At 38.6% G+C, this 13,512-nt stretch overlaps 1 protein-coding gene across 1 annotated transcript in view; it reads left to right on the plus strand.

Moving 5' to 3' along the window:
• gbe1b (glucan (1,4-alpha-), branching enzyme 1b) overlaps positions 1–13,512 on the plus strand; it is a 118,000-nt gene that overhangs the window by 42,489 nt on the left and 61,999 nt on the right. The window contains exons 8-10 of the mRNA XM_034207095.1: positions 8,683–8,798; positions 9,728–9,855; positions 10,151–10,249. Of these exons, the coding sequence (XP_034062986.1) occupies positions 8,683–8,798; positions 9,728–9,855; positions 10,151–10,249 (343 nt within the window). The remainder of the gene's footprint in view (positions 1–8,682; positions 8,799–9,727; positions 9,856–10,150; positions 10,250–13,512) is intronic.

A 13,512-nucleotide genomic window follows, 5' to 3' on the forward strand; every position in this document is an offset into this window, starting at 1 on the left:
CAGTTATGTGCACCCCTGCATATGATACTAAACTCATGAAAGAGACTTAAAAAGCCACCGTTGCTGCATCAGATGTGTTTACCTTTGAAAACAAGGCTGATGAATGAGCCCTAATATTTAGGGGCTTCACAATTTATAATAAAAATGTATTAGCAACATATGAAGAGATTGATAAATGAGGCCAAATAGGAGATGACATACCACTCTTTATATTCACTCAGACTATCTAATAAAGCGTGATGTGTTCAAGGTCAAAAGCGAGACATGATCTAAAAATGACAGATTACATCGCTCACCAAAATGGCCATGCAGTCAGATTCGCTGTTAATCTGATATTCCTAAAACGTAGAATGGGTTATTAATGGTGGATGTAAGTTTCCTCAAAGGCTCTTGATTTTACCTTTTACACATTGGTCCAGACAGGTGTTGAATTTTAATGCATTATGAGTAATGGTTTGATGTTTCAGTGTTGGCAGTCTTTGGCAAAGCTCATATTTTCAGCTAATTTAGAAAAGTGTGAGGGAAAACTTGAAAGGCCTTAAGTCTGCAGGCTCTGTTGGTGCTTAGTGTACACCACAAATATTGATTGTTGTTGTAGGCCCTGTTAATTAAGCATCTCTTCTCTTGCCTCTGTACCCAGAATATGATCCCAGTGCACATTAAAGAGGAACAGCCACTGTTGAGTGTATCAAATGCCTCTTTTCAAGCTCGCTTTTAATAAGCGTGTGTCGTGGTGCAGCAATTTCTAATACATTATACAATGTTTAGTGTCAGGCAAGGGGGCTATAATAAGAGAACAAGGTTCTTCTTTCATTACTTATTGAACTCTCCTCATATCCAAAGCACTCATTAGATACGAAGCAGACATGTGCCGAGACTGGGAGGCATATGAAGAGTCATTTGTAAAAGCCCAAAGGGGCGCTGCAATGTCACAGCCGGTTCATTTGTCTTCTCTGCCTCTCACCGCTTGTTTGGTCTTGTCGTTTGTGTCAAGATTTTCTGCTACCCCCTCTGGAAGGAAATGAACCTCAGAGGCTAGCCCTGATCCTAGTGTGAAACACAGGCTGCTTTTAATCAAGCAGCAGCGCTATCAGCCATCACAGTCCGACCATGATGTTCTTATTAGGTTGACGGAAGCTTACTGATACTGGCTATCGAGGCGAAGATGCTGCCTCTTCTGTTCCACTTTCACTTCTGCATCTTTATCAAGGAGAGCCTTTTTTCTTGTTTAGTTTGTATGTGTTTCTCTTCAACTTTGCCTCATAAAACATTCAGCTCACTCTGTAGATAATGCTGTTTAGATAGATGCCTGCTATCCAACTGGTACCTGGAGTTGACTGAGTGAAATGTGTCTGCATTTTAGGACACATGCTGCAGGCGTTTACCCTTGCTGCCATTTTGGTTGGTGTTTGTCAGGAGGTTCTAGGCATAAGGAGCATTTGTGTCTGCTAACTAAATAGTTTAAATGGATGAATCATTTGGTATAATAGAGGAATAGGTAATACATTATTTATTTGGAGCATTTCAGCTGAAAAATGTCCTTGAAACATAATAGGGTATTTTACTTGTAAATCAATTGGCCATTGGATAAATACTTTTTTATTTCCGTATGAGGATATGCACAAAACAAACAGATGGGTATTTGCACTATTTATTAGCACCCTTTTCCTTCATAAACCTTTTCAAAGATGTGAAAGTCACCTTGAGACGGTGACCGAGTGAATGGAGCCAGTGGTTGATTCAGCGTGTTCGGGGTTGGCAGCCAGAGGAGCCGAGCCTTTCTGCAGCTCAGGGCCTTCAGATGTGTGGGTTCTAAAAAGCTTAATGTGGGCTTGTTCTGTAATCCCCCACCTCTCTCAGGATCCTTTGCATCCATTTTTCATCAATCTTTGTGTGAATTCTTAAGATATGAAAAATAGGCCCAGGGCCAGGCTTTAAAAAAAAAAAACTCTTCTTAACTCTTCTCCGTGTTTTCATGCTGACACATCAGCTCTGAGTTTGAGGACCAAGGAGCAATAATTCTCTCTTTGACAAGATTATTCTATGCGTGTCTTTTTATTATGTTCAAATATTTGTTAATGATGTGGGGATGGGGCATTATAGATAGTGAATATTTCTGTGAGTCTGTGCTGCCTTTGATTTTAAATGAATGAGGACAAAAGATAGTTTATAGACACTCACTGAATGAGATTAGCACTGCTTGGATTGAAAGTATGTTATACTGTATGAGGGCTCAAATAAAGCAGAATCAAATTGTTTATGTTCTCTCATGTATGACATTGTGCTAAATCCGTTGCTCATGGTACATGTTTGTGTCTATGTAACCCTACTCTCACTCCTATAAAAATGATCTTATCCCGGGGTATACATTTCATTATGAAAAGCTAGTCATGTATAATATTGTAGTCTTTATTTTGCAGTACAATAACACTTATCTTAAATAGAACAAATTATGGAGCAGATTTCGTCATTGGCATAACTTTTAACGGTGTGAGAACTATTTCTTTTTTTATTCTTAGATTTTGGGCCTACAGTGTGCCAGATAAACAGTCTTTAGATAGATATAAATAATAAAACTGTCATTTAGGAAAAGCAAAGAATCTTCAAAATGATAAATGTCAGGATTTCATTTTTAAAGAAAATTGATCGCTTCCTCCCTTTGGACCTTCCATACTTGGGCCAACTTTGGACTGTAGTTGTGGCCAGGCTGCTGTCTCATCGGTCAATAAACTCACATTTGAAATGTCAACTCAGTCCAAATTCAGTCATTTGAGTATTTAGTACCCATGAGTTATTGCCCCTGCCCCATCAAGTCACACAGCAAGGAGAAAATCTGTTTTTCCCCTCTGGTGAGCTCCAGCTAATGAGCTCAGCTTAGCTGGAGGTGTGCATGGTGGCTGCTTGGAGCTCCCTGTGGTGCTTCCACTAGGTGCTGGATGGAGTCAGTGGATAGGAACATATAGCAGCTTTGCACCTTCATGCCCTTCAGCCCTCTAAAACTATGTGACAAATAGCAAAAAAGTACCATGCAGTAATATGTGCAAAAACCTTTCTGCAGTCAGTGTTTGAGATGAAATGAACTACCTCTTGAAAATACATTTTATATTTTCAATAAAGACATGTTTAAGTGCTAACTGCAATTGTATTCACAAGGCAATGACCTTAAATACGTAGATTTATTTTTCAGTGGAGAGAGATAAGAGCCAAAGTTGAATCAGTCATTTTCTCATTTATTTCGCATCATACTGATAAATTATTTTTACATGGTTTTCAAGCTTTGCAAAATCTGGCTAGTGAATGTTTTATTTCCAAATAATGAAGCTAGAAAGCAAGCAGACTTCAATTGGCCTCAAATCCCATACTAACCACTTTTTTCTACATTACATTACATTGCATTTAGCTGACGCTTTTATCCAAAGCGACTTACAATAAGTGCATTCAACCAGGAAGATACAAACTTGAAGAAAACAGAATCATATAAGTACATCAGGTTTCATAGAGCCAAACATTTCAAGTGCTACTCAACTGGCTTTAGATAAGCCAGTCCTTTATTAGTATATAAGTGCTTTGTTAATAGTTCTATCGCTCAAAGTGGAGTCGAAAGCTATCTGCTGTCCTGATGTCAATGGGGAGCTCATTCCACCATCTTGGAGCCAGGATAACAAACCCACGTGTTTTTGCTGATGGGAACTTGGGTCCCCCTCGCAGCGAGGGTGCAGCGAGCCGTTTGGTTGATGCAGAGCGAAGTGCACGTGCTGGGGTGTACGGTTTAACCATGTCTTGGATGTAGGAAGGGCCAGATCCATTCGCAGCATGGTACGCAAGTACCATTGTTTTGAAGTGGATTCTAGCAGTTACTGGAAGCCAGTAACCACTAATACTGAAATGTTATCTGCTGTGGCTCTTCTATTTCACCAACCCTTGGGGGCTGTTACTCCCTCAGCTGAGCCTGTAAGGCTGCACCCGCCTACATGACCAGAAGGTTTTGATCCATCTCTTTTTGTAATCAAGCAAATTGTTGGCATATTGCAACTTGAGATGGTGGTGTTAGCCAGCCATAGGGTGACCAGATGAGAATGAGTGAAATTTGGGACCGGGGAGTTGCATGGTGGGTCTGGTCATGTGGCCATGGTGGGCGTAGTAAAAATAATAATCCAGTACTGTCCAACAGCCATAACATATGTGTTCTATACATACTAATGCTTATATGTGGGCAACACTAGAATCATGTTTCATAACAATCACTATGTATTGTTTTATTTGGCTATAGCTAATAAAATCTCAGCTTTAGTCAAGTTTTTTGGGAAAATACGGAGGGATTGTTGTACCCCTTGCTCAGGTACAGCAAAGGCACAATACACAAAAAATACAAATATACAGAATACAAGATACAAAAGTTGAATGGGCAGGTAAAGCCAATAAATAATTAAAGAAAGCACATACATGTATTAACCGCAAGTGATTCCCGATGCCATTATTCTGCTTTTATAAATGTATTGCACAGGGGATAAAATACTTTAAGGGTAAGGGTTTGGTCACCCTTACCATCCAGCTAACTAAATGTCCAGTTGTAATTTTGGATACATACCGATTATTATATCAAAAAGTGGTCATTCCTTTTCAAAAGAGATGTTTTTCTGAGAACATCCACCTTGAAAGATATCCTCCAAAACTAAAATATGGCCCTCCAGGGAAAACTCTGTGGGGGCAGAATTGGCCTGCCACAATGCAATTTAATTCTGAAGGCAGCAAGTACAAGGTGATGCTAATTACAGGTTGCTAAACAAACAGTCTCACAGGCAGCAGAATATCCCAGGATGCCGAGCGAAAGCAACTAGATGCCAGGCAGCCTTAAGAATGCCAGACAAATGGCAGATATCTGACACAAAGCACTGCAACACAGGGACAGTCTGTCAGGAAGCTAGATGAGAGTTTACCCTGCCAGGCAGCCAGCATCACCAGACTGCCTACAGCACTGCTTATGTGATACAGCCGTATGAAGCTGTTTTTCTTATACAGATTTGTATTTTAAGACACACAAGTTGCTGATATGATGAAGGAACCCTGTTTTACCAGACGAAGGCCGATTTAAAGGAAGGATATGTGACACCTAACACGATTTTAAAATGTCTACCTTTATTCACAAAAGTAATAGAAAATAAATTATACAACATCAGCAAGTCATATCCTTCAAGGACCTGCGGTGCGGCATATGTGTATTTAATGTACCCACCAGAAGCTGGATGAATTATTCCATGACTGAATAAATAAATAATTCAAACCTCAACCAAGAAATGCGAATTCATTTCAGGTGTCGCTCCTGTCAATTTCTCTGTCCTAGATGCATTAATGGCTTCAGGGATTGGAGAAAAGTTTGTAATGCCTTAAATGAGGTACCTTATTTGTCCTTTTTGGTGCAACAAATGCACACCATCCATCTGGCTGTCGAGCATCGTTGTTTGAGCATCACATTTCTTGTGGAATGACCTGTCAGGGTCTTTATTTATTATTATTTGGTCTTATCTGCAGTTACCTGTGATGTTGTGAAAATGGGGACTTAAATCTTTTTCTCTGCCATCATGACAAATGCCTTGACCCCTTATGCAAAATTGAATTGTGGAAAGGCAGAATGCTTCCATATCTGCTCTGCTGCAACAGAACACAAATACCACAATATGGGTCACAGTCATGTTCAGCTGGAGGCGGAAATGAGCTCTGATAAGGAGCAACTAAGCATGAAGGTGAGGTGAACAAATCGTGTTATTTGTATTGACTTGTCAGGGGCTTTTGTAGTAGTGTGTACTTGCAGTAAAAAAACAACGACACCTATGATAGATTACATTATTTTACTCTACAAGCAGCAATATTAGAGCTTTACTCTATTAGAGCTCCCTAACCAGGTTGCACTGTCATTGCTTTAGCATGAGGACAGTGTAAGATACAATTAGATTTTGTATCAACACCACAGGCCGGATGATAACTTCATTGAGCTGCATAGATAAGCAGCGTATTGCATCGAGTATAAAGATCTAACTTTCCCACTGTAATTGGACTTGATGATGAATGGCATTGTGGGTCCTAATGTGGCAGTATGGTTTCATCCTGGGCCTCTGGCTCTCACTGGCTATTATCTCCATCCCATGAGGATACATTGTGTCTGAGCCTTTGTTGGCTCTGCGCAGTGGAGGACCTAATCTATTTATCACAGGGTCTGCGTGACCACCCAGCCAGGCTGCTATATCGGATCATAGCAGGCTCCCTTGTGCTCTTCCTCAAGGGAAGGAGGAAGCGCCAATGTAACATGCAGCTTCACACCTGTCAAACAGTGCTGAGGTTGGTCATCCCTGAGGAATGGAGCACAGGAGGCGAAGCATTCATATGTATTTTTGTGTCACGGCTTACTCGGACAAAAATACATAGGATTTTGTCTTTTGCCATAGAGAATGTAATCTTTAGCATTTAGTGTCGGAGCATTCAGAGGGGGGAATCAATTATCCGATTTAAAGAGGAGGTGTTATTGAGAGCGAGGATTGTGTAGTGTTTGGATGGATTTTTGTACTTTGAGATGTCATTGAAGCGTTGTTGAAGCATGAATCTGGGACTCCTCGCTGCTTCACCGACTTTCTGACATGATGAAATTGCATCATTGAAGCAAAACATGTTGGATTGCCCCTTAGTGTGGTGTCTGAAAAAAATAAACCTAAATAACATTCTGTGTCTAACTTTTGTAATTTAGGGTCTGAATGAGGTTTGTAAATTGCTACAATTACATTCAAGAAGCAAGAAAAAATCATTCATTATCAATTTACATTTCAAATTATGCAAATCATTCAAATTCAGCCTTTTCTCAACAGCATCATTTGTGGACCCCTCCATTATATCTAGGCACGGAGAGTACATAGTACAAATAGTTTTCACAATTTCCTATAAGGCAATTCCAAGAAAGACCTCAACTTGACTTGTTGTTTTGATGTTTTGTATTCTTTTTTATATTTTTTAGAATCACATCAAAATAAATTGTGAGAAATAACTTAAGGTTCCAAGTCCTGTATTGCTTTAACTGATCCTTTATTTTTTTCATAGAAATGCCATGGATAGCATCTTCTCACAAAAATAGAAAATGTATTTCGATACATCCAGCTACACCAGACACACATCATTACAGCCATGGTTAGAGCTGATTGTACGGAGAGCACAGTTTAATCAGTGTCATGCATGTGTCATTGGCCTGAAACTACTGTGCCTCGCTGCTGCTTTCCAGCACGGCGTCCATGTGTACAATGTTTAATTTGGTGCTCATTACGCACAATGCAGAGAGACAACCAAATCTTAAGTTTTAATGGTGTTTCCATGGCAACCCACCACCAAAGCAGGAAGAGGTGAGGTGCGTAGTGTACTTTGCCTTGAGTGGCTGCTCACATCCCGATGACTCTCCCATTGCTCAGAAACGGGGGCCAGGGCCATTTATGGAATCCGCCTCCTCCAGCCTCCTCCAGCGCTGCACAGCCAACAGGCGCAGAGAACATTTTCATGATTTTTAGAACACCATGGGCCATAGAAACCCCAGATGAAATGACACTATCATTTTAAGGTAGCTTGTTCTGTTTTTTTGGAGCATTTGCGCTCTCTCTTGAAGAACAGAGGAGCTCGTCATACGTTGAAGATGGTTGCCAAACGGCAGAGTACAAATACTTCGTTACTGTACTTAAGTACATTTTTCTGGTATCAGTACTTTACTCCACTACTTATTTTTCTGACGACTTTTTACTTTTACTTCTTACATTTTTAACACTTATATCTGTACTTTTACTTCTTACATTTTCATTTACAACAGGTTTGTTTCTTTAGTTTTAATCTGTGTTTGCTGGCGTGATCATTATTATTTAGAGTCACTGCGTGCCTATTGATTTTAACACGATTCGTGTATCCATCATTTCCTGGTCTTCTCTAAAGAAGAGGGACCAATGAAAACGTTGTCATTTTGCCGTTGTTCAGCATGGAAACATTCATTAGCTAACAATGACATTATTGTTCTATTAATATAAAGGGAGGTCAGTTACTCTTTAAAACAGCTGGTAGTTATGGGTACATTTTGAAGCCCATACTTCTTTACTTTTACTTGAGTAAAGACGTTTAGTCAGTACTTCTACTTTTACCAGCGTATTTTTTTAAATGAGTATCTGTACTTCTACTTGAATAAAGGCTGTGTGTACTTTTGCCATCTCTGCCAAAGGGAATGTAAGCATCTGATTTATTTCATCCTCAGGACAGGGAACTCAAATCCCCTGCATGGTGTTTACCCAACTGTAGCATGAAATCCTATCAATTCAAATACCTCAGGATGGGCCGGGTTATACTAAATGCTTTCCCAGTGGTCATGCGAGTGGTCTGATGGAAATCGGGAAACTTGAAATATAAGCCACTGATGTACTAATCCTGACAACAGGATACGTGACAGACGGTGCCCTCTCTATGGTGTAGTTAATGAAAACACCATGTCCTGTCACTGACACTCCATCTCCAACATAATGGAGCTTTGGATATCAATATGGGAATGTCCTGTAGTGGTGAAAATTAATTTCTGGTGTGTAAAGTGCATGATGAGATGTGTGAATAATTCACAGCTTTTTGTTGATCTGACCTTGAGTGTTTGTGTGTGTGTGTGCCTGTGTGTTTTGCTAGCTGGGAAGTGCTGCGGTTCCTTCTGTCAAACCTGCGATGGTGGATGGACGAGTACGGCTTTGACGGTTTCAGATTTGATGGTGTTACTTCTATGCTGTACCATCACCATGGCATGGGTAAGTTTGATTTGTTTGCATCTTGTATTTCAGGACTGAAGTGTGTGTAAAGCATGTCATCATCCTCTCTTTTGAAACATGCAATGTCGTATGTACCAGAGACAGAGACTTAAGAATAAGGAGTTTTGTTGAGAGGTTTGACAGTTCCCAGACATCATGCATGAAAATCTTGCTTCAATCAAAAATAAAAGGTCACAAAAGTGTAACTCTTGCCCCATGAATTAACCACAGTTAGAAACGTTATATTTTATATATAAATACAGTACAAAAAATAAACTAGGCAGAACAGCCACTCGAGCCTTGTTGACAAAACATGTTCCTAAAAAGTATTTTGAATAGGGTTGATTTTCTGACTGAAGTGTGCAATTTCTTCTGCTACAATGCTGTCTGATTGACAGATTTCTAGCAATTATTCATTGAGGAAAGCCAATCAAATGAACATGGATTCAAGTATATATAACACATGTTCAACTTTTATTATGAATTTGTTTGCAAGGAAATGCATTGAGCATGTAAGTCAGGTCTTATTGATGCACCTAATGCATTGTGGTGATTGCATACATTTTGAATTATTGTTCTGGGAGCAACAGATATATAAAAAGGGACAAAAACACCTGAAATAATCCTCAAGGTTTTATGTAAATGTTTGTATCATAACTCTCTTTTAATATCCTACAAGTACTTGTATTATTTACAAGTACTGGTATGTGCTTACGACCTCTAAAGTGGCATCTTACTGTGCAGCACTTGAGAAGAGAGTGAATCAACGCATAGTTTCTAAACTGAAAGAGCATTACTTTTATGATTTATTGTTGAGGACTTTTTAGAAAGAAAGTAAAACAGTTTCAACACTTAAAAAAAAAGAATGAAGGTTTTTTTAGAAGTGGAAAACACGATGAGTGTTGAATGTATGGGTGTTTACTCCTCAGGCGCAGGCTTCTCAGGGGACTATAGCGAGTACTTTGGCCTACAGGTGGATGAAGACTCTTTGGTCTACCTGATGCTTGCCAATCACATACTTCATACCCTGTATCCCGACTGCATCACTGTTGCAGAGGTAAAAACACACCTTCAGCATCCACTTACTTTGCAATGACACTGACCAAAGCTACTCTTAATTAAGAGCACTTATTAGTTAGGCATAGATTACTTACTTATTCTTAGGTGTAATTAAGAAGTAAAGCAAAATAAAATGGGATGTCACTCTTTTGTTGCCTGTGATGTAGGATTTGTTGCCCTCTAATGTGTGAGTTTTAGAGTGGTGTTGGTGTGATCTTGGCAGACTTATGGGGGGAAAAAACGTGTGCACATAAAGGGAGGATGTGAAATGAAATAGTGTGACTTCTCTGCAGGATGTGTCGGGAATGCCTGCTCTCTGCAGGGGAGTGGAGGAGGGAGGACTTGGCTTTGATTACCGACTGGCTATGGCCATTCCTGACAAGTGGATTCAGGTAACATGATTTACTTCTTATTCATGCTCCAAGTTTATTTAATATCTAAAAGTTTCATAAATACAGACATACCGTCAAACTTTTGGGCTCCATATAACTTTTGTGAATACCGTCACACTGGTTAGATTCTCCTCCGTTCAATCATTCAGTTTATTTTACGCAGCAAAGTAACTGGTTCAGATTAATGACATAGTAAACATGAAGAAAAAAGTGGTGTCTCCCTACCTTTTGAAGGGGTCTTTTAAGTTCAAATATGTGTCAATCTTTCAAGTATTTGTATTCCTTAAGTCCGTAAAGGGCCACCGATGAAAGGAATCAAAACATTTTATACCGCAGGGAAGAAACTGGAGGCTGTGTAAACGGGGATGAAAGACAAAGTCAATGACAGGGCATGTTAGGAGGCATTAAACACTCTTGTGCTATATTACAACTGAGCCAGTTGCTAAGCTTTTGATCCTTTTAAGAAGCTATCAAGAGCATAACATGTCTAGGAATATAGTGAAAGGAGGAGGTTGCCCTGTGTTTGTATGCTGTTGTTGTAACTTATACAGCGGAGATGCCTGAATACACATAGAAACTCAATGTAACATATACTGTAGTTCAAATAGGAGCTCACTGTAAGTGCTTCTATCCCTAGAAAGGTTCTTCTTTACACCTGCACAATACAGTCATTGACAAGAAAATACAACAACCTGCACAATGGACTAAATTGCATAATAATCTGAATTGATTATTGAATGGTACAATCATGGACTATCTTTGTGAAGCTTATAATATTCATTTTGTGTTTACTCTTTGCCAACAAAATATTCAATTATGTCAACTTGTAGTGGGTGATTTTATTGCATTAGCTTGCATTATATTTTATAATATTATATTAAGGTGTTTGACTACTTTATTTAGCGTTCACTACATTTAAACATTGATAGTACTGGGCATAGATTGCTTGCTGTACTGAAATGAATTCCTTTGGTTCAATAATAAAGATACTGTACTATAACATATTAGATTTAATAATTGTCTTATTATAGAGAAAACTGTATGTGTTACATTCCATTTTACTTTTATCCAAAGTGACTTACATACTCAATACTGTGGGCAATCCCCACAGGAGCAATTTGGGGTGTCTCAGGGACACAACCACATGCTGACTGCAGTGGGGTTTGAACCTGTGCTCCCTTGATCCAAACACCAACGCACTAGTCCACTGCGCCACATGCTTATGTTACAATATTTGTGGACTGCCTTGTTAAACTCTGATGTTCTATAATATAAAACTTTCATTTTCTTGTACCTGTCTCAACTGCTCAATAGGCTTCACATCAAATTATATTTAAGTAATAAGTTAAAAAAAAAAGCATATAAAAATATTATATTTAGAGTAGAATAATAAATAAAAAAAGGTTTTATATAATGCAAGTCCAAACCGATTGATACTGACTACAAGGACTATGAAAAAAGTGGTGATGTATATCTATATTTTTTGGAGCTAACAAAATTCCATTTCAAAGAAACGTGTAAAAATACTGGAGAAAATAATTTATAATCAACTGTCACATTATCTCAATACTTATAATATTTTATCTCCGGTTCAATCTGGTTTCAGGACCTAATCACTCCACAACAACTGCCCTACTTCAATTTACAAATGACTTGTACTCTGCTGCAGATGATGGTGAACTCACAGGTGCCATTTTTATTGACTTGACAAAAGCCTTTGATTTCGTTGATCGATATCTGCTCTTGGATAAACTTCACGGCATTGGCCTTTCTAATAATACAGTGTTATGGTTTAACTCGTACCTTCACAGTAGAAAGCAATGTGTGGTTGTTAATGGAAAACAGTCTGACCTGTTGATCCAACAAAAGGGTGTACCCCAAGGATCAACTCTGAGCCCACTTCTGTTCTCTATTTACATAAATGATTTATCTTCTTGTCTCATTAATTGTTGTACTCACCTTTATGCTGATGACACTGTCATATATACATCCAAATCAGATTTTTCACAAATTCAGATCTCTCTTCAATCGGAATTTAATATCTTACAGGACTGGCTATCACACAATAAACTACTGCTTAACAAAACAAAATCTTATACCATGGTCTTTGGTACCAGGCAGAAGCTCAAATCCAAACCTAATGTAGTAATAGCATGTAAGGATGGCACTTCTCTGCATAAAGTTGATAGCTTTAAATATCTTGGTGTATGGCTAGACTCTGAACTTTCATTTAAACTACATATAAAGCATGTAATACAAAAAGTCAATTACGGAATCAGTGTTTTACACCACTCTCGCAATTGTTTTACGCTCAGTGTCCGAAAGAGAATTGCTTCTCAACTTATTCTTCCAATTATGGACTATTGTGATGTTGTCTACCAAAATGCACATAAATCAGATCTTGCTCCACTCAACATAGCCTACAATAGACTATGCAGATTTGTTCTTGGTTGTCCTTTTCGTACACATCACTGCACAATGTATAACCAACTTAAATGGCCTTCTTTAAATGTAAGAAGACACGCATTGGCTTCAGCTGATATTAAATGCATTTATCTTAACTATCCCCCTTATTTAAAGCAGTATTTTGTACCCTACTCACCAATTCATCAAGTTAGACATTCTGTTCAGATTTATTTCTCTGTCCCCTCTGCAAAAAAATTGATTGGCAGAAGAGCGTTCATGTTTAAAGCCCCAACTGACTGGAATACTTTACCTGCTGCTATTAGATCTCTTGCATCATTGGGTTTGTTTAAACATGCATTGTTATCTCACTTTCAACTGGTCTGTACTTGTTATAACTGATATTGATGAAACTGATTTGCTTGACTGTCTCAAATTGTAATGATTGTGTGCATTGCTTGAATTTCACTTAACAGACTGTATGTGGTTTGTCTTGTGTGTCATGTTTTGCATTTTGTCTTTTTGTTTATGTATGTCTGTAAGTTGTTACTATTGTCGGGACCCCCTTGAAAACGAGATAGTGCATCTCAAGAGGTTTATCCCAATGAATAAAATGTATATATATATACCTTTAGTTCTACAGTCATAATGCCACATTCACAGTTAATCATATCACAGATATAGACAGGCCACATTTATTTCCTTGACATCATTAGCTATTAAATAGCTCTTTCTTGTTTTAAATCAAACTGATGAAGGTCTTTGTGCTTTTTCTAAAGCAGTGCTAATTTATTTGTTCTTGTTTCCCCTTCTTAATCCTACCTGCTGTGTATGCAATGGGAAGGTCATTATGTATCCCT

Source organism: Gymnodraco acuticeps, unplaced genomic scaffold (genome assembly GCF_902827175.1).
Source record: "Gymnodraco acuticeps unplaced genomic scaffold, fGymAcu1.1, whole genome shotgun sequence".
In the NCBI taxonomy this organism is placed as follows: domain Eukaryota; kingdom Metazoa; phylum Chordata; class Actinopteri; order Perciformes; family Bathydraconidae; genus Gymnodraco; species Gymnodraco acuticeps.